This window comes from Mytilus californianus, unplaced genomic scaffold (assembly GCF_021869535.1).
Source record: "Mytilus californianus isolate M0D057914Y unplaced genomic scaffold, xbMytCali1.0.p SCAF_6, whole genome shotgun sequence".
Classification (NCBI taxonomy): domain Eukaryota; kingdom Metazoa; phylum Mollusca; class Bivalvia; order Mytilida; family Mytilidae; genus Mytilus; species Mytilus californianus.
Window position 1 is genome coordinate 91,160,159 of NW_026262712.1, and position 25,918 is coordinate 91,186,076.

The 25,918-nt window shown below is 32.2% G+C and overlaps 1 protein-coding gene across 1 annotated transcript; it reads left to right on the forward strand.

Moving 5' to 3' along the window:
* The first annotated feature begins 268 nt into the window (after nt 1-268).
* LOC127706359 (interferon-inducible GTPase 5-like) lies at nt 269-25,918 on the forward strand. The gene is made up of 2 exons (XM_052210930.1): nt 269-360; nt 24,389-25,918. The coding sequence occupies exon 2, from the start codon at nt 24,664-24,666 to the stop codon at nt 25,654-25,656; it is 993 nt and encodes a 330-aa protein (XP_052066890.1). The 5' UTR covers nt 269-360; nt 24,389-24,663; the 3' UTR covers nt 25,657-25,918.

Consider the following 25,918-nt stretch of genomic DNA (forward strand, 5'->3'; position numbering starts at 1 on the left):
GTATTTATGCATGGCAAATTATCTGATGACATTTATTGGATCGACTTTACCCTGATCGTGTTAACAAATATGGCAATGCAGATGAAAAAAAATTCTTCGATGCACTCGTATATCAAATAAGAAAAATAATTAAAATATGAAGAATCTATATTGTAAACAAAACTTCATAATAAAACAAATTAAAATGAAAGACCTCATCTCATAAAAGTCTAAATGCTATATTTAGAATTTATTGGTTTTTCCACTTTGGTAAACTAGATAAAGTATTCAGAAATGAATATAACTATTAATAACAAGAAATTTTGAAAAGTTATTCAGTTGTTTTGTTTCGCTGGGATATAAGAGAAATACCTATTTCAGGTTAGTCCTTCATCACATTTATTTTATTTTCTACAATTTTGAAGCTTATATGAGCTGGGATATATTTTTATTGCTACTTATTGGCATGACATTTTCTGTGACTTGTTAAAGGCGAAAAAAAATGTTACCAAAACGTTCTAGCTTTCCATATGTAAGGGGTTTGGATCGAATAAGGGGACCAGTGAAGCAGATACAATAGGAAAATTTAAAACAACTAAAAAACTTAAATCCTAATAGTAGTAAATACATGCCGAACAATATGAGTTTGGAAGTCGCAAACTCAACATTGTTCTTACCCAACTTCGATGTTCTCCTTTCTTCTTAAATTATGATCTGTCTAGAGTTAATATTATTTGTGATCCATCTTGCCACTGCAGTGTGTATTGCGAAGATTCGCATCATTTCTTTCTTGGATGTATATTATATTCAGAAAAACAAAGTAAGCTTTTAGAAAATCTTAGCTGACTCTTAAATAAGACTGTCCATTAAATATAGAACTATTAACCTCGGGTAGTATTCTACTTACTCAGGAGCAAAATGAAAATATATTTAAACATGTGTTTGAGTTTACATTTGTATTAGAGGGTCGAATAGATTAGATTGTTTAGATAGTAAAACATGACCTCACACATCATCATCTAAGTTCAGTTGTTTTTTTTATTTGTTTTTTTTTTTTTGGGGGGGGGGGGGGGGGGGGAGTATTTTTTTTTTTCATCTAAAGATGTGAATCATGTCTTATGATTAAATTAATATTTACAATACAAATGTTTTGAAATTTGAAATGTTTGTGAGGGACTATGTATCAGAGATATAGAGTTGCAATTTGATATAGTTTATATTCGTCCTTTAAGAGAATATTCCTGGAAGGCAACCAAATATTTGGTTTTGTAGAGTAACAAGTGTAGGCTATACCGACATTATTTTAAACACAATATTATGAAATTTTGAACACATGTCAAATTGGAATTTAAGTGTTTTTCTTTAATTTATTAGAATGGCTTTTGAATCAAGTCATCTGTAGGTCAAAGTCATCTTGGTCCATTTACACATTATCTTTTGATTAACTTCTTTTTTCCCTATTTTATATAAATCAATACACAATGACTCAATGTCAATTTCCTTTTTCTTTATTCTTTTATAGGACCTTTGGTCATTTTTTGAAACTCATCCAATATGACCTATGTTCATTTGAATTTGTACAAGAAATCAACATAATATAATGAATATTTAAGTTAGTGCTCTATTCAAATTATTCATTTTCATCCCCCTCCCATTTACACTGATTCAAATAATATAGATCATGTTATGTTAATATTCTACTTCGAGGGTAGTAATTATCATAATCGTCATTTTTTCCAAACGCTGCAAACCATTCTATGGCTGACGATCCATTGAATTTTGGCGGTTATAAAGCGAAAGTTGTATTGTGAAAATGACTTAACGGTCAAGGATTCTTGAGAAAGGACTTTCTTTGCTTAGTGTACTCTTGATTGGGTTATTTTCTTAAGTTAAGAGCAGCCAGTTCATCCAAATACCCAATCATCTATGTTTTTTTGTAATTGTTCGATTGCCTGCAGCTTATTCTTTCTTACAAACCTGCTCGTGCATTTTATATTGTTGTTCAACGCAAAATAATTATTTAAGAGACCTGGGACGATCTCATTTCACAAAGGATTTCTATTGTCTACAGTGACTTATTGTACCTCGAACTTATTTACCCGGTGTAGGTCTTTAAGTTGAGGTTCAATTTACTAAAAGTTAATCGGGCATGACTAATTAGATACATGTACGCCCTCTAAAATCAGGGGGTCCGAAATAGGATCGGGAAAACACCCAGCAAAATACCATAATTTACAATTTTAGAATTTTTTTGATTCAACGTGCTTTTGGTTGCTTTAATATCTCCGGTCAATAATCAAACGGTATTTTAGTGGAAATACTAACCTGTCTTGAACCGGGAGATGTTGGCTGCAATATAAGGAATATATTTACAAAAAAAATTCATACATGTACAGTCCGTGTAACGTAAAAGTTAACAATACGAACGATGCCCGAATCATGTACGGACGATGCCCGAACGATGTACGTACGCTTCCCGAACGGTGTACGAATGCAAACGAAACGCTGACCGAACGTTGTACGGACGCTGAACGAATGATGTACGAACGAAACCATGTACCATAAACCATACCATAAACGATAAAATAAGCACCCTTTTATCGTACATCGTATGTTTTTGCGTACATCGTATGTTTTTGCGTACATCGTTTCATTAAGCGTATACCGTTTCGTTTAGCGTGCATCGTTTCGTTAAGCGTATATCGTATCGTATAGCGTACATCGTTTCTTGGCGTGCATAGTTTCGTTTAGCGTATATGTTTGGTTTTTTTTTAAATATAAATATGAATGGAGTTCTGTTAAAACTTTTTATATAGGTGATAATAGGCGTAAAATTTAGATTGGATGCATGTTTCAGTTTTTAATTAATATAATTTAATAAATTATAATTTGATCAGACTCGATGTTGATCCAAACCTATTTACATAAAAAGTTTTAAAAATAAACACTGAATTAAATTTAAACGAATTAAAAGATACGATTATGAATTTTGTTAGCCGTAGAAATACGTACTTGGTGAATGTGTGAGTAAACTGCAGTCTGCAGGGTATTCAGTCAACATTTTTTGAAAATAGCCTAAGGTATTAACATTTTTATTAACCTAAATGAACATTTTTTTTTAGATGGAATTCGGAATTAATCTAATGTTCTTACAAAAGCATATTCGGGGTCTTAAGGTTGACCTTTTGTCCAAAGGTTTGTTAAATATTTTTATGTATTCTCTTTTATCGCATGTATTTTAAAATCGACTGAAATAGCAGGGTCGAGTTCAATATCGTAGCGGCTACATAGCTGCTATCAATATCTATGTAGCAGCTAGGCTAAAACGCCTCTAAATACACGTTCAATAGTCATAAATCTACGTAGCACTACGTAGCCGCTACGATATTGAACGCTACCCAGTTTTATCTATATATCGTAATTAAACCATTTTTTTTTAGATTATAGATTTTTTTATTCATTTATCAAATCAGTCGAAAAAAAACAAATATTCGAGAAATTTCAAATAAGAACAATTACTCGCTATGTGCCTCATCAACCCTAAACAAAAAATCCCTACCAATGTACATACGATTATGTATTATTTTGACTATAAATGCACTTGACTTTAAACAATCATCAACAATTGTCCGGCAAAAAAACTAGACCCTCTATTCTTTAATTTTCTTATACCATTTTCCTCTCTCCTTTATTTTTCCCGTTATACTCTAATTTTTTTTTTTTCTTTATTCTCCTACAACTATCTATTATACCTACTTTATTCGGAGCAACCCCACCCTAAATATACATATGATACATGTACACACGGTCTATAGTTCGTCGCTTGTGCCGTGATACACATGTTTGTATAACAGAGGATGTCCTTGTTCATATTTATAACATTTTAAATGTCCTTCTAATAATACATCTAACAGTTGCCACTGGACATTAAACAGATAACTATAAATTCATCCGTCATATTCTCAGTTTTGTTATAATGTGTAAATCAAACAACATGATAAAACAATAATTATTGCAGATTTTCACTGCAGAAATAATGGGGAAAATTGTAAACAAAACCAGCCAATCACATCTCTACGCCACAAAGTCTAGCCTTTTCACAATAAATTATTTTCATAAATCTATTTCAAAATAATTTTAAACAATATTAAATCAAACGGTCATTTTTCTTATTTGCCAAAAAAAAAAAAAAAAATAACACAAAACAGTTATTTTCATTTCTCATTTTAAACAGATCGATTGTTTTCAATGGTCGGTGCCTGACAACATCTATAAAATCTATCACCATGTTGGCCAGTAAGAAAGCTACATAGAACAGGAAAACAACAATGTCCTAGAAATATTTCCAGGCCATATTTTCCAATTTCTGTTGTAATGTGGTTTAATGCAAAAAGGTTAACTCCTGAATACTGATTTGTATCCATCAAGCATTTGGGGTTAATAACAAATCTATGGTAGTCACTTTTTCTTTACTCGCAAAGTATTCGACTAAATCATGTTTTATTTATGAAAATTAATCATTGCTGACGAATGTTAAATATTGATCCCCAGATTTTCAATTGTTTAGTTGTTAGGTTACTGTCTGATCTCGCAAACCTGACATTTTATGGTCATTATTTTTTGCATCCAATTGCACCAATTTATTAAAAGGATATTAACGCGACACCGTACGTGAGTCGTGACTTTACATAAACTACTAGTATTTTTTTTCTATAACGAAATACGAAACCACTTTTCGCAATTCGCTTTGGGGTAATTGTGCTTCTCTTTTGACAAAATATGGCCTTGTCTCAAAAACAAAAAGTATGATATAATATAGAGTAATATATAAAACTGGACCTGAGTGAAGAGTTGGGAATTAGGAATTCCGAATTTTAATTGAATGTTCTAAATCGTTGTGTATTTCTGATATATGATTGTACAGACTCAAAAATTTCTTTGTTTTGATGAAATGAAAGGTCACCGTCACCGGCCAATAGAAGCAAAATGGATATAGTGGATCTTTCTAATTTTGAAAACAATATTTCCCTTGCTTTGTTGATAAAAGGGCTCTTAACAAATAGTGAATACTATCCTCAATAGGATGGCCACAGCTGCATGCGGAATTGGGTTTAATATTAATAAGGTTTAAATCTGCTTTTGAAGAACTGCACAATATTCCTCAACTGTGTATCGCCAATAGAAGCAAAATGGATATAGTGGATCTTTCTAATTTTGACAACAATATTTCTCTTGCTTTGTTGATAAAAGGGCTCTTAACAAATAGTGAATACTATCCTCAATAGGATGGCCACAGCTGCATGCGGAATTGGGTTTAATATTAATAAGGTTTAAATCTGCTTTTGAAGAACTGCACAATATTCCTCAACTGTGTATCAATGATATTAAGATTTCTATCACCACAACTAAATTAGGAAGTGCGTACTGCGAATAAATTATTATACTCAGTTTACTATTGTCTACAGCAATTTATCACATATAATACCACGTTAACAATTAGGGTGACGGTGTTTGACAGTCTGAAGGAGACAACATCAAGGATTTAATAAGGCAAAGCTTTTGTTGTACTCAATCTTACTAAAGTTTTCTGTATTATATTTAATAGATGTATATCAGAGATACGATAATGTGGTTTTCTTTTTTATATCACACCTGATCATCTATGATGGGATAATGTCTAATGATATCATTTAACCAGAGACTGAATAACGTAGAAATGACAAATTAAAGGTCACTGTACGGCCTTCAACAGTGAGCAAAATCCATACAGCATACTAAGATATTAAAGGCTCCGAAATGACAAATTTAAAATAAACTCAACACTGTTCAAACATCACCGCACGTCAAATTTTGAACAACAGAAAAACCTGATTGGACATTCGTGACAATTTGTCACGCCTTCATGAATTGGCGTACGTCCTATCAAATACCTTCAGAAAGCTTTCATTGAAATTATTTTACACACAAGTAACTGTGACAGTGTATTTTATTTCTCTTAATAAATAAAAAAAAATGTATTTTGCGTTTAATGTGCAATGAAGCCACGGATTCGTAATCTTCAAAAATATTTCAGAAACGGTTGAAATAAAACAATTATGGCCAGTGCACGTTTATAAAACGGGCTATATTTGGAAATTTTGAGATACTATTAGTACTTGTGTTCTGTGTATAAAAATTTTAGAGGTCAATACGACTTTTAATCAGTTGGATTTTCAATTTTGATAAAAGATGTGTTTTCTTCTTTTCTTTAAATTTATATCATGATTCTTTCCATTATCTTCTGAATATTTTTTTAAGATGAATAATCTAAAATTTGTATACCAAACATTTAAAATATTACTTTGCGTTTATAAATAGCATTGAAAGTACAACATCTTATAAACGATAAACATTGACAGAGGTAAATGAGCCACTCTTTCTCATGTTGAGATGGAATATGTTCGTTATTTGATTTAATGAGTTTAACAATCGAAACCCCTGAATTATCGTCTCATGACAAGCACGAAAAATGGCGAAACTGGACTTCCAACAGCGGACAATGATTTCTAATTATACAATATTCTTTCAATGGATTTTTTAAATGCAATGTAGAACATATCAATTAAGACATTTCCTATCCCTTTTGAAATTACTTAATCGAATATAAAGTCACATGCACGAAGAAGTTTGAAATTTGAAAAAAAGGCATGACAGGAGTTTAGAGGGGAAAAAAGGGCAGAATGGGCATCTTGCCAAAAAAGAAAAAGGCATGATGACTTATGTAAAACAAGTCAGGATAAATTAATAACTAAGAAAGGAAGGAAAGAATAGAACGAATAGAGTGTAAAATAAAAAAGCAGGACTACATTTACATTGAGTTTACATTTAAAGAAAAATGCAGGACATCATGTTTCCATCCTATTACGCGTCATTGATGATCTGATCACTACAACAGTTTTACAAAATATTCGTTCCCATGAAAACTAAAATTTGTTTAACTTTCAAATCATTCATCGAGGTCTCTTCTCAGGATATAACGGCCATCTGTATGTTGGCTTTAAAGTCGACAAGATAACAGGTCAGTCTATTCAAGTGAATTTAAGATTTTTTGCAATTCTAAAGTGCAATTGATAAATCAATCTCATCTTTGATGTGCCACATGGGCATCCCTATAAATAAGACAGTCCACTCGTGACTATGGCATTAGATATTTTATGCATTTCATTGGATATTTTCTATCACAAATCAGGTCAGCTAATAACCTATATTATTTACGTTTCTGAAGACGAATTTGTATAAAACGTTGTGTTTGATTTCAATTTCTGAAAATTAAACTAAACTTTTTCGAACGTCGGGTTGCGGCTTTATTATTTGTGTGAATTCGGGATTTACACGTATTAAACTAACTCTGGAATATATGACCAAACTTTTAGCCAGATTCGGGGGGGGGGGGAGGGGGAATGCTTCAGCAAACACTGTTGAGAAAAAAAAAATAAAAAAAAATCATTCTGTATCATAATTTTAATTTGTTAAATATTTGCAACTCTTAAAAAATTTCAAAACCAACTGTTTTTTTTTTTTTTTGTATTTCTTCATGTTGCATAACTTTAAACTGAAATGGGGATGTACACGACTCCCCAAATTTAATCTAAAGTTCAACTAAGTTTCTCAGCACTTTTAATATTCAATTTGAAACAATACGAAATATCACTATTTTTTTTTAATCAAATTCGCCGGAATACTGGGAGCTATCTGAAGTCAGTTCATAGGACCTCAGTTTTAAAAAGGCGTGGCAATCCATCACTTTTATCCAATCAACTGTCCTAAATATTAAAGATTGGCGTGCAATTGTGTCTGTATCAAGTTAGATAAATATAAATCATATTTCTGGACGTACATATGTCGGGGTTTAGGCTACTTCATTCGATAGTAGTAGTTGAAAAAAAAGGATTTTCTGGTTATATCTATTTATAACTGAAATAAAAGTGGCATTAAATCGTAGAGGCAGTCCCTTTTTATGTGAAGAATAGAACATATTGAGCTTTCTGCATTTTCTTCTGTCCACTAGCAAATGTCGGCCTGTACCACTGAAAATATATAACTTCCGGACTAGCAAACACGGGCAACCCAGTTACTAATCTTCCTGCTTCCAACTAAACGTCATGTTCTAGATTGTCGGAATCTTGTTGAGTACAACCATCCCATAACTCACGTGCATATTCCATAATTGGTCTTATAAGTGTTAAGTTTATACGAATCAGATAATTTCGAGTCAATACACATTTCAATTCTTTTTTAGAAATTTAATATTGTGCTTGCACAATTTGAAATGTGTTCTATATGTGTATAGAATTTACCATTGGAATCAAAAGTAATCCCTAAGTCCTTATGACAGGAGACAATTCTACTACTTGATTTTTAAGTTCTATTTTAATATCATCTGGGGAAGAATTATAGGAGAATAGCGTGTATATATGTCTCTGCATTGTCAGATCAAAATATCTTAAAAACCCCAGTTCAGAGATACCGTATATATTCGACTGAATATACCAAATCGATAATTTTACTTTCGTACTTATTACGTAATAAGATCTGTGTCCAGGTAAAACGAACCAACAGATGGTGTCACATTCTAATGTGTTTATCACCTTCCATTATACATCTGACGATGACATTTAGCTTTAGGGCCATTTTATTTTCGCATCGAAAAACAAAAAGTTTAAAATTTTGGTTCATTCCTCCTATTCCCACTTTTAATAAATCTGGTAAGAAAAGTTAAAATTTCATGTGGGAATAGGAGGAAAACTTGTGCAAACAAAGGATTATACTGTATAAACATTGTTTAATTATAACTTTAAATTGACCAGTGTTATTTTGGCTTGATAATAGGTTATATGTGTGTGTGTATGAATTCTCTGTTTTTAATTTAGATAAATATGAAAAAAATAGAAACAAATATAGTAAATTATTTTATTTCTTTTATAGATAGATAAACAGATAAAAATTTTAATGATAGTTTATTGGCGTGTCACCATTTATATACTGTAACACATTTACAATATTTACATATATTATCATAAAAACATAATCTTAAAAGAATTATGAGAAGAAAAGAATTGAAAACTTTACAGTCTAAAAATTATCGAAATAAAAAATGTCTCCTTCTGTATATATCGTAAATATGTTGAATATCTCATCTTCACTGATCATGTGTTCATAAAGTTCGTTCCTTAAATCACAATAAAGCGGATATTCAAGTAGTACATGTCCCTCAGTTTCCATCTTACTATCACATATAAAGCAAGTCCGTTCATGCATTGGCAAATGTATATTGAGCAGGAGATAACAGTGTTTTTAAATAGTTCACTATTAATTTCGGATTTGAATGCTCTATATATGTCCTTAATTTGTTACCACCACTACGTCTTGCAGAAACTGGATGGAGATCATCCGACCATTTATTTTTAAAATTGAGTAAAGAGTTAATATTCATTTTTAGCTAACACTGTAGTTTTAAGAATGTTCGTGTCATTATACCAGTCACCAATATTACACGATTCAAACTAATATTTGAATTTGTACAATCATGCTTTATAACGTCTAAAACTATTATCCGCTCAATGTTCATATACCTTTAACAATTCCAATGATTTATAATGTGTAAGATTCTTTTGAGCACTGATAATTAGGTTGTTGTCGTCTGTTAGCAAAAACGTGCAACCTTTGGTAGCACGTGCCCAAATACCCACATTGTTGATTTCATCAACGTTTTTATCTAACTGGTACTAGGTTCGTTTTGCGTTTGTTGTACATGGAAATCTTGCAAGATGGAAAAGTTTGTTTTAAAATTATCTATCACCTATTTATTTGTTTGGATGACATTTTTTTAGGTTTACAAATTCAATGTTTTTCAATCTTATATTACTTCTGGTTATCTGACTTATCCTTTGATGAAGAAAATGCATCTTACAAATGATTGTTCTTTTCAATAATATACTGAAAGTGTAAGAAATATGTTTTCTTTCAAAAATACAGGTAAATCTTAGGTGAATTTTATCCTTTGATGAAGAAAAAACATCTAACAAATGATTTTTATGCCCCATTTATGGGCATTATGTTTTCTGGTCTGTGCGTCCGTTCGTCCGTCCGTCCGTTCGTCTGTCCCGCTTCAGGTTAAAGTTTTTTGTCCAGGTTAAATTTTTGGTCGAGGTAGTTTTTGATGAAGTTGAAGTCCAATCAACTTGAAACTTAGTACACATGTTCCCTATGATATGATTTTTCTAATTTTAATGCCAAATTAGAGATTAGTGTAAGAAATATGTTTTTTTTTCAAAAATACAGGTAAATCTTAGGTGCATTTTTTATTAACCTTGATTGTTATAAAAACAAATTAGTTATCAGAACATCTATTGTTCTTTGCATGTGGGAATAGGAGGAATAGTGATTTTTAAAAAGTGGGAATAAGAGGAAGACACCAAAATTTTATATACTAAGATAACATTCTGTTGAAAAATCATTTTAAATGTAAACTGATAAGCATAACGTCCTCGCAATTTCTTGTTCAGATTCAGGGACACAGATGTCAGAATGAATATGAAAACACTTAATTCTTAAACAATGTATTGTAAAATGGACATCAAGAACATTTTGATAGACTAATGTACTAAAAGATTTACTTGTGTATTTTCTATGTTCTGGAAACTTCAACATATCCCATCAAAAATACTTGAATTTTAGTCCTAAGTTTTATAAATTAAATGTTTTTTTTTAAATATTATTTGCAAGGCTGCATGAACATTGCACCTATCGTTTTCGTATATTTCTTAAGTTAAATGTTTACTGTGACTTCTATATAATACTTATACAATAATGCAATCATATTATCAATCTAAAAATATTAATCATGGAACAAAAAAGATGAAATTATATATCAAATGACTGAAGCAATTTAAAATTCTAAAGGACATTGTTACAATATTGCCGAAAACTGAGACTAATATAACTGTTATAGTAGTCTCAGCCGAAAACGATACGAAATTGATAAGCAAGTATGACAAACCAATTAAAAAAATGTTATTTGGGATTATTCATGGTTGACTAGTTCTATGTTAACCATTTGCACGTGTCATAATTATTAAGAAAAGGGACAGAAAAGTATTAAACAGAAACAGCCGTTTGTTTAAACCATATTTTCAAATTCACTAGTACTGCATGATTTAAACAGCTTAAAAGTGTTTCATTTATTTTATCTTTGTACGTATACGAAAATTTGATAGCAAGTTAAAATTCAATGTTCATGACTAACGAGTATTAGATTTTTTGTGAAATTGATCGATGCGCGGCTTTTTACAAATACCGAAAAAAAGAATATGGCGTAAACGTCAATTAATGGAAAGGCAACCCAACGAGAAAAATAAAATTTAAGAGGCAGCTATAAATAGTTTTGAGTTGGAGAAATCATTCATATACCATATGATTCTATTTAGGTTTGTGCGTTTTTCGATTTACGAATATGTCAATTAGAAAAAATTAAGTAATTGTACCTAGGTGCATTTAATAAAGCACCTTTTGAACTTATTATTATCATTTTTTTTTAATTGTAATTTTATGTTTATGTATATTTAATGTTACCCGATATGGAGTTCTTTTAAAAGATAAAATTCACTTGAATGGGTATTTCTGGTGTATACAATGTATACATGTATCACACGTACTATCTACATGTACAATATACGGAAATGACACGGCCGTGTATTGTAAAGTTACTGAAGGAAGATTTATGTCAAATGCATATCCCCGGGCGAAGAATTTACTGGTTTGTCAGAACGGTTAAGTGTAATTTGTACCAACTACCATCATATTGAAAAGTTTTGAATCTCGCCCATCTCTTCTTTTCTTATAATATGAATTGCGCCAATTAATGGAACTTAATTGTGCCATATTTACCTCTAAATGATTAATCTATTTACAAGTTACATTAGAATACCCAATTCAAAGAATGTCTGATTTTTTTTTTAAAAGATGTGGTCTGATAGAGAGCCCGAAACCTGTCGTGGTTGTGAAGATTATAAATTCCGCCAGGCTTTTATAGAAAAAGAAGAAATTAGATGGAAACATAATGCGCGCTGTTAAATCATACTTTGCAAGGCTGTTTACAGATGACTCGTGCACAGTCATTTTAAATTATGAATAAGATCACATACATGCATCAGAGACATATAATACTAGCCCGTAAATACACGTAGGAGGAGGGAATCCATCAAAACGGTGTGCAGAAATACCGCAAAGGACTTCTTAGTGCACTCAGACCAACGTGTATGGACAAAGGACACTAAAACGGTGTTTTAAGAACACAAAGAATATGGATATAAAGTTTGGTGTCAATAGATTTTATTATTTTGAAGTTAAATGACTTTGTAATCAGCACGTGCCACTGGTACAAATCAGGCCAGGATAGTTTAAGAAAAGTTTTTAAAAAATTTAAAACTTTTAACCACAGAGTGAAACTAATGTTAGCTGTCAGATAAACTAAGTCCATTTATAAATAAAATACGATTTATTCTACAAAATTTACTTCTGGATACTATCTTGTGATCATAAACAAGCTTTTATCCAAGTTTGGTAGAAATTTGGGATATTTTAAGAAAGTTATGTAAATTTCAAAAACTTTAACCACAGAATGAATGCAATGTTAACTGAGAGAAAAGCTAGGTCCATTATACATGTAAGTAAAACACAGATAATCAGGATTTTTTTCTTCCAAAATTTACTTCTGGATACTATCTTATGATCATAAACATTCTTCTGTTGGTAGAAATCATGGATAGTTTAAGAAAGTAATTAAAATTTCAAAAACTTTAACCACAGAATGAATATGTGGATTTTGCTAGCCGACGCCGATCGCTATGTTCCGCTTTTGCGACAAAAGTCGCAGACTCGACAAAAATGTAATAAACTGTTATACTTTGAACATGTGTATCTAATGTGCTGGTAAACAAGTTTATACATTCTAAAATATTTTTTTAATAAAGAAATACTAGAGAACTATAAAAAAAAGTGAAGTTTACAAATAAGCGAGAGAAATTAAAAGGAAAAAAAATTAAAAAAAATAGTAGAACATACATTATTACATTGAACTAAAAAAAAATATAACAGACAGAAAAACAAAAGAAATACGACAGTAACAAACAGACGAAAAAAATCAGAGAAAATTGTAATATCATAAACATGTTAAATACAAGCGGATTCTAAACGGGTCAAGGTTGAACGAACATGAATTTCTATCGATTACACAGGTGACAATCAACGGAGGGTGGTGGCGCGTGTCGATAAAACATAAAATTACTTTTTTAATTACTAAAGATATGATTATAAAATTTGAAATTATGTACTTTTAGAAAGTCTCCTTCTATATGCCCTGTTTTTTGTGTCAATTCTATCATTCCATCAGGTCCTGAGTGCAATATTTTGTTCTTATTGCACTAAGGAGGCCCTTTGCGGTATTTCTACTTGTCCGTATAAATACCGCAAAGGACCTCCTCAGTGCACTAAGAACAACAATTTGCAAATAAGTCTATAACATTTGCGCAATTAAATGCTTGTTTTATTGGCGCGAATGAATGATGCATTTTTTTTTATATAAAGTGATGCAAAAAAAAAAAAAAGAATTGGCGTAATTAAGTTGCGGCGGAAATTAATTCTTTTTCAGCGAAATTGGATATCGGCCTTCAAAACACCGTGTGTACACTAACAAATCAGTATTCATCTTTTACGCTGTCTAGCCTGAGAATAAAAGTGTTGGCAATTTGTGTAGGATTTTAATTTTAGAATGTAATGAACAAGTAAGAAGATCGTTAAAAACCTTAAGCGAATCGGAAAATGAGCTATCATGCACGATTAAAGGAAATAGTTTGGTGCGTCGATATGAAATTTCATAGAGGCATGTGATATTTGTAAAATTTTAAGTCCTTCAATAACAACCATTTGTAGAACTGATTATTTCGATCCTTCAAATATGCGTAAAAAAAAGTCATATTATTTAGTCTCTTTCATATATACAATTGCAGTATGTTTATAAATACTGTAGATTTGTATTTGATCATCGATTGCATGCATAACGTCCAGTGACAACTATTTCATGTATTCGCACAAAGAACAAATCAACAACTTTTAGAATACAATTGCTTGGTTATTTAAGGTAAATGATTTGCGTTAAAATTGGTGAAACTTGGCCAGAAGCTTACTTCTAAAACAAAGAAATATAAAAAACGGTAGATTTATTTTTTTTAATTCTGTATTTTACGCATACATGGACTTAAGCACTTTTTACAGTCAAAATAACAATTTTAACACCGACAGCAGGAATCACAAGCGACGCTGGTACCATAGAAGTCTTCAACGAATTTATATATATCCCGGGCAATTTTCGGTTTATATCAGACTCTGACATTGAGGGGAACAAATACCATGGATGTCTCGTCTTTTTTTTAAATACATTTAGATATAAAACGTGTACTAGTTTCTCATATAAAGCCTCATTTATAGAACATTATATATATAATTTACTGTTTCAAGGAAATATTTGGTGGAGGAGAGAGAGAGGAAGAGAGAGACTTATTTCGCGGTATTTGGTCTCATGTTACAGTGTATTCATGTCAAAATGTGATGGAAGGAAATATTTCCCCCTTCGTTTTATATAGCAGGGTATTCCATAATGATTTAAGTTGCAGATTTTTTTTTCTATCGGTAAGAAATGGTATACAGTTTGAAATCTACATTAAGTTATAGTACATTTAAAGTAAGTTTATTGCATTGCTAAACGTATGAAACAATTAGTATGCAACAAAATATATAATAAAATATATATATAATTAACAAGTGAAATGTTTCCAATCCAATCTTTCAAATCTAATATAGTCCAAAGGATATAAATAAAAGGTGTTCTTACGGCTGGCGGTAAAAAAAACTTGCCAAAGTGGGGGCATCCGTTTGGTTGTTTGGTATATATATACAGTACGCAACCAACTTTCAATAAATCCAAACTAATAAATGTTTTTTTTTAATCCCGCATCTTTTTTATATTAAATTATTTTAACTCAAAATAATAATTGAAATATCTTTCTGAAATGAAACCCTAACATATATCAGACGCTTAACAAAACGATATACCATACGATAGATGAAACGCTTAACGATATCATATACCATACGATAAACGAAACGCTAAACGCTAAACCATACCATGTACCATACGACAAATAAAACGCTTAACGATACCATAAACCATACGATATACAAAACCCTAAACGATGACATTTACCATACGATGAACGAACGATGAACGAACGCTGAACGAACGTTGTACGGACGCTATACGAATGATGTACGAACGATGACCGAACTCTATACGAACGATTCCCGAACGTTGTACGTACGATTCCCGAATGAAAAAAGTGTTAACTTTTACGTTACAGGGACTGTATATCTCATTTACCTATAGTGGCCGTTATTGATTGTAAATTCATGACGTTTTGATTTTGACAGTCGTCTACCGTGGGAGAAAAAAAGGGAAGGAGGGCTAATAGCTTAACTTACGACTTCAACCATGGTTCAGCTGCATTCTATTACGACATACGTTTTACCTCAATCGAACGCTCTGCCTTATTGTAAAAAGTGCCACTCTAAAATTGTAATCATTTGCTTCAGGTTGATCCACTCGTCGTGAATATGCATGACATATTTGCCACTGGACAATAATGGAACAATTAATTTATCAGCTTCATTTAGTGATGTATAATCATTTGTCTTCAGTTGATAATTGTCTCTGACAGTTTTCCTAATTTTATATATTTCAATTTCATTTACATTTGCATTTTTAAGGGTAAATCTTAGCATTTCTTCCATCATTTTTCTCTTACATTTAATCTTTTTTTTTTTAACATTAAAAAACGTTGTCGTAGTACACAACAGGGGTAACAGTGTTTCCTTTCCAGCAAAACTAATAGGAGAGGGGATTAGAACAGAAAAACAACCTTCATTGAGTGGCAATAACTCTTATATTGAAGCGTACAAATGACGACTGTCTCGTCTGGGTGACAACATTTGCTGTTTAAAGTTTATTCATATCTCAGACTGGTATAATAGTTGACATAAAAGCAAAAATGGATAAAAAAAAATGTGACATTAATTTATATAAGGATTCAACTTATTGTGAGCGTTTCATTTTTTTTTTTAGATATTGTCTAAGACTTGCTAATCGGTTTTGTTAAAAAAATTTCATCTACAATTGTCCTTGCAAAAGTGGCAACAAAATGTGTTTAAATCAGCCATGCGACTTATTTGAAAAGATTTAGCCGATCTTTCTTGTTGTTTACACATTTCAATCATTCAACTCGTGCGTAGATCGTATATCCCTCTAATGTTTTTAACGTATAGATAGCGTGAAATTCCCACTACACCAGTCATCGGAAATACATTCCTATTTCGATCAGACAAAGCTGCGCATTTATATATCCGATAAGCCAAACGAACGCACCCAAGGCAAGGGTATACTGTGGGACGGGAGAGGTCCAGACATGTCAATATCTCTATACCCAAGTAAATCATTTTGTTTTGAATAAAAGGATATAAAGGTATACATTAATGCGACAGCAACCCAAAGACACAGACAAATCAAAACATTAAGATTCAACATTCAGTTTTTATAGAAAGATGCGTACACAGAATAAAAAGCTCAAAACCGCCCCATGACTAAATAATAGTTATACGGAGTTAATTCAATAATATTTACCGTCAAATATTATATATCCCAAAAGGCACATTTGATTTAATATTATTTACCGTCAAAGGTATCCCAACAATCACAAGAAGTGTTTGGTTGAAAAATTTCACCTGCCCAATTTTAATTTTGATCGGTGAAAATTTAAGAAGTTGTACTATAAACCAGTAGAAGAAAAACACTTCACTGTATAATATAACGGTAAATTAATGATGATTATGGATGACGACCAGCAGCAAATAAAATGAATATTCAGGACGATAACATGTAAATATGATATGAGTATTAACCCCGCTTTTTACTAGACTGACACGCTGAGTCGTTTTTTTTAACGTGTAATTTTACAAGATATTAGTTCGCAGTAAGAAAAGTCACCCGACCCGGACACATTTCCGACTCTGAGCCGACCAGTCTGTGCTCGTACACACTATACTTATATAAGGCAAACATATCTCAAACACAATTTTACAATTGCCGATCGCCCACAAGACTAGAAGGACACCGGATTTTATTATAATCTATCATTAATACACATACTAATTTTATGCAAATAATATCTATATACATATAAACATTATTCAAGCTTTCAATACGAATTGAAAAAAAAAAATTACTCTGTCATAAACGAACCCGCCGGCCAGGAAAAACCAACAACCAAGTTACCTTAGTCGATATGGAAACCTGTGTCCAAACCCTAATGCTCGGAAGATCGTCTCGAGAGGTGTACATTGGACAGTACTGAAAATTGGCTTATGTTTACATAAACAAAATACAACAATATGTATACTGTTAAGCAATATACCTATATATAGTACAAAATAAGAAAGAATCAAACAATAATGAACCAACATTATATCTGAACTTGACCAGTTCGAAGTTGGCGAGAGAATGGTCTAATTGGGAAATTAACCCGCGAAAAATGACCACTCACGTGATACTACAATTAATATCACGTGTCCATACATATATATGAAAGAACCGTTAGTACAATAATTTTCTTCTATACTTCGAAACGCAGAAAATTATAATTACTCTATGATGCCAGGTGTTTAGCGTTGAAATAGCAAATACCAATTTTAACGTCTTTGTCCCGGTCGGGATTCGAACAAACGACCTCCGGCTCTCGAGGCGAACACCCTCACACGAGACCAACCAGGAAAATGGTAGTACAGAATATCATACAAAAAAAAAATCAAGTACAATAAACAAAACAGTTTCACAGAATTCTCACAGTTACTAAAGCGAGCTTAAAGTATCTAACCTAAATTGGATGCGTGAAATGATATTTCAAACTACACGTAAACATCGATGATCGACTTCAGAGAAGATTTCATGGATCAACGCTCTCGGTAAATTAAAAACTCTTGCAACAATTGTTTGAGTGGTCCGAATGTGGCCAGCTGTTGCAAGTCTATTTTTTTGTCCTTATTCAATATACCCTCATTTTCCAGTGGCATTTTAAAGTTTCACGTCCAACCTCACTGTTGACCTCCTATTGCACGACCTACCCATTGTATTTAAATCTATTTGTTATAGTGATGAACATGCATGAAATATTTGCCACTGGACGTAAAGCAAACAAAAATCAATCAACTTCATAAATTGTTCCATGTACCTAGCACACAAAGACAAGATGTTGTAAAATGCTATAATGTACAATTTCCATTTAAATTTTTATGTTTTTGGGGGTTTTTTTTCTTCAATTTATTACATTACTGACTGCTTATAAAAAAGTTTCAAATACTTTTTTACTATGCTTCTTATCTAATGTTTTAATACGATTTATAACATATGATTTTTTGTCAGGCAAGGATAAAACTAAGAAAGGTAAAAGTTTTTTCAGGAATTTTTGCTTCATTTAGACAAGAAAAGGAAATAACGGACGACTAGAATAAAAGAGTTTGTTTTCATATTATACATTGAACTTGCAAAAATATCTCAACTCAAACTTGTTTTTTAAAAAAACAAAAACAAAAAAAGCAAGATCTATTAATTAATTGGACTGAACAGAAAACATTAATTATATTGCATTGGCATGTAACGTAGTGTTGGAAAATTACAGAATCAAAAACAAAATGAACATTTACCGGGTGAATATTGTGAAGGGCCTTATACATGTACATCTAGGTCTGTTCGATAAGAAGTTCTGAAACAAGCAGTTTAAAAAGTTAATTGTCGGAAGAATTTACTTACTTTTTTCTAAGATCTGGTCTTTACGAATCTATTTCATGATTACTGACAGATTAAAAACATCAAATATATATAACAAGACGTTGTTGTGCAGAATATTCATTGGTCAGTTATAAATGAGGTCTGTATAGGGTTATGATTGCCTCATTTATTAAATAAGAAATCGTTATTTCGAAAAGTTGGATTCAAAAATATGAATTTACCCCCTAAGTTTGTAAAACTATCATTTGGTGTTATTTTAATGCTAACAAATTTATAATAAATAAATAATTAAATGATGTACTGCCATTTAATCGGTCCGTTTCCATTGCAATTTGGTAACTGTTAATTGTACATATCAGTCTGAGTACTGTTTAACTGAACATCTTTAGACTCGTCCAATTCAGGGGAATTAGGTTTCTGCAAGTGCTTTTTGTGTACTTTTCTTATGTTTTTGACGGTTTGTAAGTCAGTAAAAGTTCAATGATTACGTTAATATTGACATTAAAACACATCCTCACAAAAAGGGATCTTCAAATCACCTCGCCCTTCGGGCTCGGGAATCTGAACATCCCTTTTTGTTCGGAGGTCTTTTAATATCAATATTAACTTATCATTGAACTTTTACTATTACAAACAGTTCATAACTTGTTATTGTTATACTGTCTATATGTGTAAAGTGGGTTTATAATTAAAACGTTTAAACCCCCTGCATTTGTATGCACCTGTCCTAAGTCAGGAACCTGTTGTTCAGTGGTTGTCGTTTGTTGATGTGGTTCAAAAGTATTTCTCTTTTTTTTATATAGATTAGACCGTTGGTTTTCCTGTTTGAATTGTTTTACACTAGTCTTTTGGGTGCCCTTTATAGCTTGCTGTTCGGTGTGAGCCAAGGCTCCGTGTTGAAGGCCGTACTTTGACCTATAATTGTTTACTTTTTATACATTGTGACTTGGATGGCGAGTTGTCTCATTGGCACTCATACCACATCTTCTTATTTATATTAGAAGTTTTAGGGGGGAGGTTGAGATCTCACAATAAATGTTAAACCCCGTCGTATTGTTGTGCCTGTCCAAAGTTAGGAACCTCTAGCCTTTATTAGTCTTGTGTTTTTTTATTTATTTTGGAGTTTATTGTGGCGTCCATTTAGCAGAACTAGTATACATTATTGTTAAGGGGACAGTTGAAGCCCACCTACGGGTGCGGGATTTTCTCACTGCATTTAAGACCCATTGGTGGACTTGGGCTGTTTTCTACTCTTTGGTCCGGTTGTTGTCTCTTTGACAGATTCCTTGTTTATATTCACGATTTTATGCAAAGTATTCAAAGTCAATGAACCATGACTGAGGGGACAAGGCCAAATAACCTCCATGGAAATGAGAACTGTCAATGCTTGTAAAACTGCATACCAAATAACATTAACTTATCATAAGTGGTTACCTTTAAACTATTCTAAACACAAACTTTAACTTGTAAACCATGCAAAAGTTTCACAGTCAATAAAACATGATGACAAGGCGGGGGCATATATCTCCATGGAAATGAGATTTGCAAATAGTTATACTACTGCATACAAAATATTATTGACCTAACTTTAATGGTTCATATTAAATTGATCTTAATATAAAAACATTAACATTTAAACTATGCAAAACATTTTAAGTCAATAGACCATGCATGCCTCAGGGGACGGGGTCAAATAATCCTCATGGAAATGAAATGTGCCAATGCTAATACAACTGCATACTAAATATTATTGACTTGCCACTACTGGGTCCTCCAAAAAAGGACCTACTCGCAAACTAATACATGTAAACTAAGCAAAAGTTTCAAAGTCAATAGACAATTACTAAGGAGGGCGAGGCCATATAATATCCATGGAAATGAGATGTGCCAATACTGATAAACTGCATACCGACATATCACTGGTTGTTGCCCGTGAAAACTGACTTAATCACAAACTAGTTTATGTAAACATAGCAAAAGTTTTCAAAGTGAATAAACGATGACTGAGGGGCGGGTCTAAATAATATGCATGGAAATGAGATGCGCCAATACTAATACAGCTGCATACCAAATATCATTGACCTATCGCTAGTGGTTCTCTATAAAATGACCTTATCACAGACTAATACTTTATCGACGCCGCCACCGCCGATGCCGTCAGAAACAGTACGCCTAAGTCTCGCTTTTTCGACTTCGAAGAAGAGAGATAAAAGCCGAACGCAGGACGATTTTCCTCTGATATCAACAATTGCGTTATTTCTTAGCCAATTCATATGTTGGGACAAGGCATAGACACAATGTTTTGTAAAAATAACTTGTTTATAGTGAACAAACAACATATGTAGGTATACATACAATATATGTACATTGTCGGAAAATATCCAATTTATTTGCACGAGCTTTAACAGGAAGAAAAGCGAGGCTCGCCGAGCTTTTCTCCAGTTTAGTAGCGAGGACAAATAAAATTTCATATTTCCGACAATGTCCATATATTGTTTTTGTCCTGCAATGTATACCTGGCACTTTAATGTTTCGTTGTTTAAATCAAATAGTTGTCTCTTATTTTTTAATGAAATCAACATAGTAATGACAAAGCGGACCCATAAATAAGCTGTCGACAAAAAGAAATATCCACATTGCCGTTTGCCCCATATAGAAGCGGGCTAACAGGAGTCTAGTACAAAGTGTAGCTGTTATTTGTACAATAGTTGGCTGATTGTAAGATAAAACATCATATTTGGTATTTGAGATGGCTCAGATAAAGACAAAACCAGTGAATAAAACCTTTGAGGTTACTAATTTCTATAATACAGTGTCAAAATTTATAAATCACTGTTATTGTAATATCGTTTGGAAATGAGCAAGACCACATAAAATAAGTTAAAATATCACAAAATATTCCACATTCAGAGAACTTAAGTAATTTTTTTTTCAATGAATTGGATTTTGAATAAGACAGCATATTCATTTGCGGAAAAAGTGTATTCACCCCGCAAAACGCCGCGTGTATTTACGTTCATAATGGTGGTAAAATCGTTTGATGTAGAAATGGTTTTGGTAAATAATTGTCATTACATACATTTTCTCTCTAGGAATACGGAACAAAACAATTAACAATTACTGTATTTTGTTTCGGTAAATATTTGGTTTCATTATCTTTTGAAAAACTGATATTCTCTTCGGCCGTAGCCTCAGTAAATATCAGTCAATACAACCAGATATTTACCTCATCAAAAGACAGTAATGGCATATTATTTACTATAAAATTAAATCACAAAAAAAAAATGATTAGAAAAGGGAGGTCCATTCCCCAAGCGCCTATGATAACTTAAGAGAAATTAATTGCTATCATAAACAGGTTTTATTTTGAAACATAGTAGATAAGTAGGACTCTTGAGAAGTTTTAATTAGTTTTCGGAAGTATCATTTCTTCATATAACATTATAAGTGCATATTACAATAACTGCTTAAAATGTAAAGCATTTATAATTTCTATCACGTAACAAGTCCATATAGTGTTTATATGCCATTTTGTTTTTCTTTGTTGACATAGTTCTTTGTTTTTATAGTGATTAAGATTATAACACAATGTTGACCGTTGTACCCTAATTTTTGACATTTTTACCTATTATGTCTGTTTGTTTTCCTTACGCATTGTTGTCAATATGATGTTTTACAAATTCCCTGGAATTATTTTAGCGATTATTATCGGTAAAAATAGATCAAATACAGACAACTAAATCGTTTGCATAAACTTTATGGTTTAATCGGACGGGCAAAAACTTATGTCTTTCCTTTATCTCTTGAAGTCATTTCAGAAAAGAAAAGACCCAACATACGTATTCATTAGCTGAAAAGGAATTGTCATGGCAAAGCAAATAAGAATATATATATAGTAAATGGGTGAGAACTTTAACGGTTTTCTATATATATATCACAATTTAGGATGTCAGATCAGGGCATGTCTCTCCTATCCCATCAAGGTCAACGGATAATATAATATAATATGTACACGAAAACGTTCGAAAAAATTAGGCATTCTGTCCTTGGGAAAAAAGGTCAAGGTCCTAGACTAGAAATATATTGCGCATGGATGATGATATAATAGCTCTTGTTAAAACTTGAATTGTGTTGTATATAAATAGAAAACGATAAGGGGGATAGTTTAACCGTACCGGTGAAATTTATTACCACGTGGTAGTTATACCGAATTTTGTTTTCAAATATCAGTGCAAACTGCACGTGTTTCTGAAATATATTTGTCAAGGACGATCATGACACAAAGTAACAAATAAACAAAACGTTTTCTGAGTATCAAAAGCAAAAAGGCTTGAACGTTTAAACCCAATTAGCTGCGACAACAAAAACTGCTGTAAAATCTGCAGTAAAATTATATATAGAAATCATGCAAATACCGTATACAAGGCAAATGGAACTTGTGTAGACTGACAGCCCGGCTTCGAAACAGTTCATACACTGAATTATGTTGTAGTACATAAAAGAGAATAACAGATATCACTCAAATTCAGAAAGTGCATCAAATCATACCATCCACCAAAATCCGACTCCCACCACATACATTATGTACCTGTCCCAAGTCATGAGTCTGTAGTTCAGTGGTTGTCGTTGGTTCATTATAAAAACATGGATATATGGTATGATTGCCAATGAGACAACTATCCACCAAAGTTCAAATGAAGTGGATGTAAGCTATTCTAGGCAACCGTACGTCATGCCTGTCAAATTTGTTTTCGTAATTTTTTTGGTTATAATTTAGGTCGTTGGTTTGCTCGTTTGAATTGTTTCACATTTTGCAAGACGTTGCTTTTTATAGCCGACCATTCGATATGGGTTTTTCTCATTGTCGAAGGCCGTACGTACGGTTGCCTATAATTGCTAACATCCGCCTCATTTGAACTCTGGTGGACAGTTGTCTTATTAATAATCATACCACATTTTTTATTTCTATATAGAGGTACAAAGACGTGCAAACACGAATAACGTATGGTTCAGGTAATGTTGTTTTGCACAAACATAAGTTGTTGTGGATTAATATTGTTGTTTTGTACATGCTTACAATACACACGTATTCTTTCCCTATGTCAAGCGCCGAATGTAGCCCTTTTAATATGTCAATTTAACTCCATGTGGATGATATCTGAGAGATATGATGAGCACGTTCAGGTATGCTTCAAAATACTCTTAAACAATTTTTTTTGTATTGCTACATGTGCCAAACATTGTCTGTCTCCTATCAAATTTGAAGCAAAATTTCAAATCAGTTGCTTCGTTTGTTTAAGGTTTTCGATTTTGAGATTCTAGTATTTTTGCCTCGATGATCCCTAAAGAACCATTAGTTGTCAAAGTATGCATCTGGTACCGTTATTATTTAAGAAATGCAATTTCTATTTATTTCAACTTTTTGAAAATTAACATGAAGCATAAGTATAAAACTGCATAAAATTCTTAAACATTTTACAGGAATTAGATACCAAAACTCAGTAGCAGTCAAGAAATAGTTACAATGGGACAAATAAGTTCATGTGAAACTAAGTTGACTCAAGAGGAGACTAAAGAAGCACAAGATCTAAAGGACAGAGTAGAAAATGAAGGACCAGAGGCTATTGCTAACCATGTAAGGGAAAATCTTGACAGATGGAAGAAAGAGGAATTAAAAATAGGCATTTCTGGTCGAATTAAAACCGGGAAATCAACATTTATAAATGCTGTACTTGGTTTGAGACCTAATCAACCAGATGCTGCAAAATCAGGCTCTGGAAATACAACGCAGAACGTTACTCCATGCATATGCACATCCGAGAAATGAACAAATAGTTTTGTTCGACTTTCCTGGTGTTGGGACTGAGGATCATTCTAAATCGAAATACATGACAAAAGTAAACGCTTCAGAATGTGATTACTTTTTAATTTTTTTCGATTCGGTCATCAGCGATGATGTTATCTGGCTGGCCGAACGCTTGAAAGAAATCAACAAACCCTATTGTTTTGTACGATCAATGATCGACCAGGACATTCAAAATGCAGAATTTGATGGAAAGAATTTAGATACTGTCCTAGAGGAAGTCAGAGAAAACGTACAGACATCTGTCGCTGCAAATAATATCACCCGCGATTCAAGCATTTTCTTTATATCAGGTCGATATACAGATATAGGCGAATTTCCGCAGCTACTGACTCACATGGAGAAAAATATCTCATCTTTAAAATTTGAATCAATCTTGTTTTCAATATCTGCAATATCAAAGGAGGTAATTGAAAAGAAATACCAGAAACTGAAGTCAAGAATAAGAATTCTTTCAGTCGGAGCAGCCGCAATATCAGCAGAACCTATCCCTTTCATAGATCTATTTATAAACATAAACTTATTGATATACGAGCTACATCACTACATAGATACTTTTGGTATTACTATGGACAAAATAGAAAGTTTGCCAGCTGAAGTCAAAGAAAGATTAAATGTTTGGAATATTCTAAAGAAATCAGGTAAAGCTCTTGTTGTCTTAATTACACAACAGATCGGGAAAGCAGCTGCAGTTGCCGTTGTTGAAAGTGTTGCAGATTTTCTCATTCCTATGATTGGATCGTTAATATCTGCCCCAACAACCTATTTCATAGTGAAAGATTTTCTGAGAAAATATCTTGATCAAATGAAAGAAGATGCTATTATTGTATACGATAATGTCCTGCATGCTCAGAAACATCTTCATACTGACGTACAGGTCTGCTAAACTTTTAAATATGAGCCTTATTGAATAAAGTAATGTGTGTCTGGATCACATGGTAACCCCGGGATCCTCATCTAAAAGAAAGTTCAAAGAAGAAAAATAATTCATTAATTCCTCTCATATGCATACACAGGCAAAAGTTCAATTTGAAACAAATTGTACATATATATTTAATTTTTAATGTGTAACATATTAATAATAAAGCTAGTTTAACTTTTTAGATTTTCAATACAATATTATTGTAATAAAAAATACTAAATCATCA

Bases quoted from the DNA above. Each gene is read 5' to 3' on its own strand.
- LOC127706359 (XM_052210930.1), top strand. From the start codon at position 24,664: ATGCTGCAAAATCAGGCTCTGGAAATACAACGCAGAACGTTACTCCAT.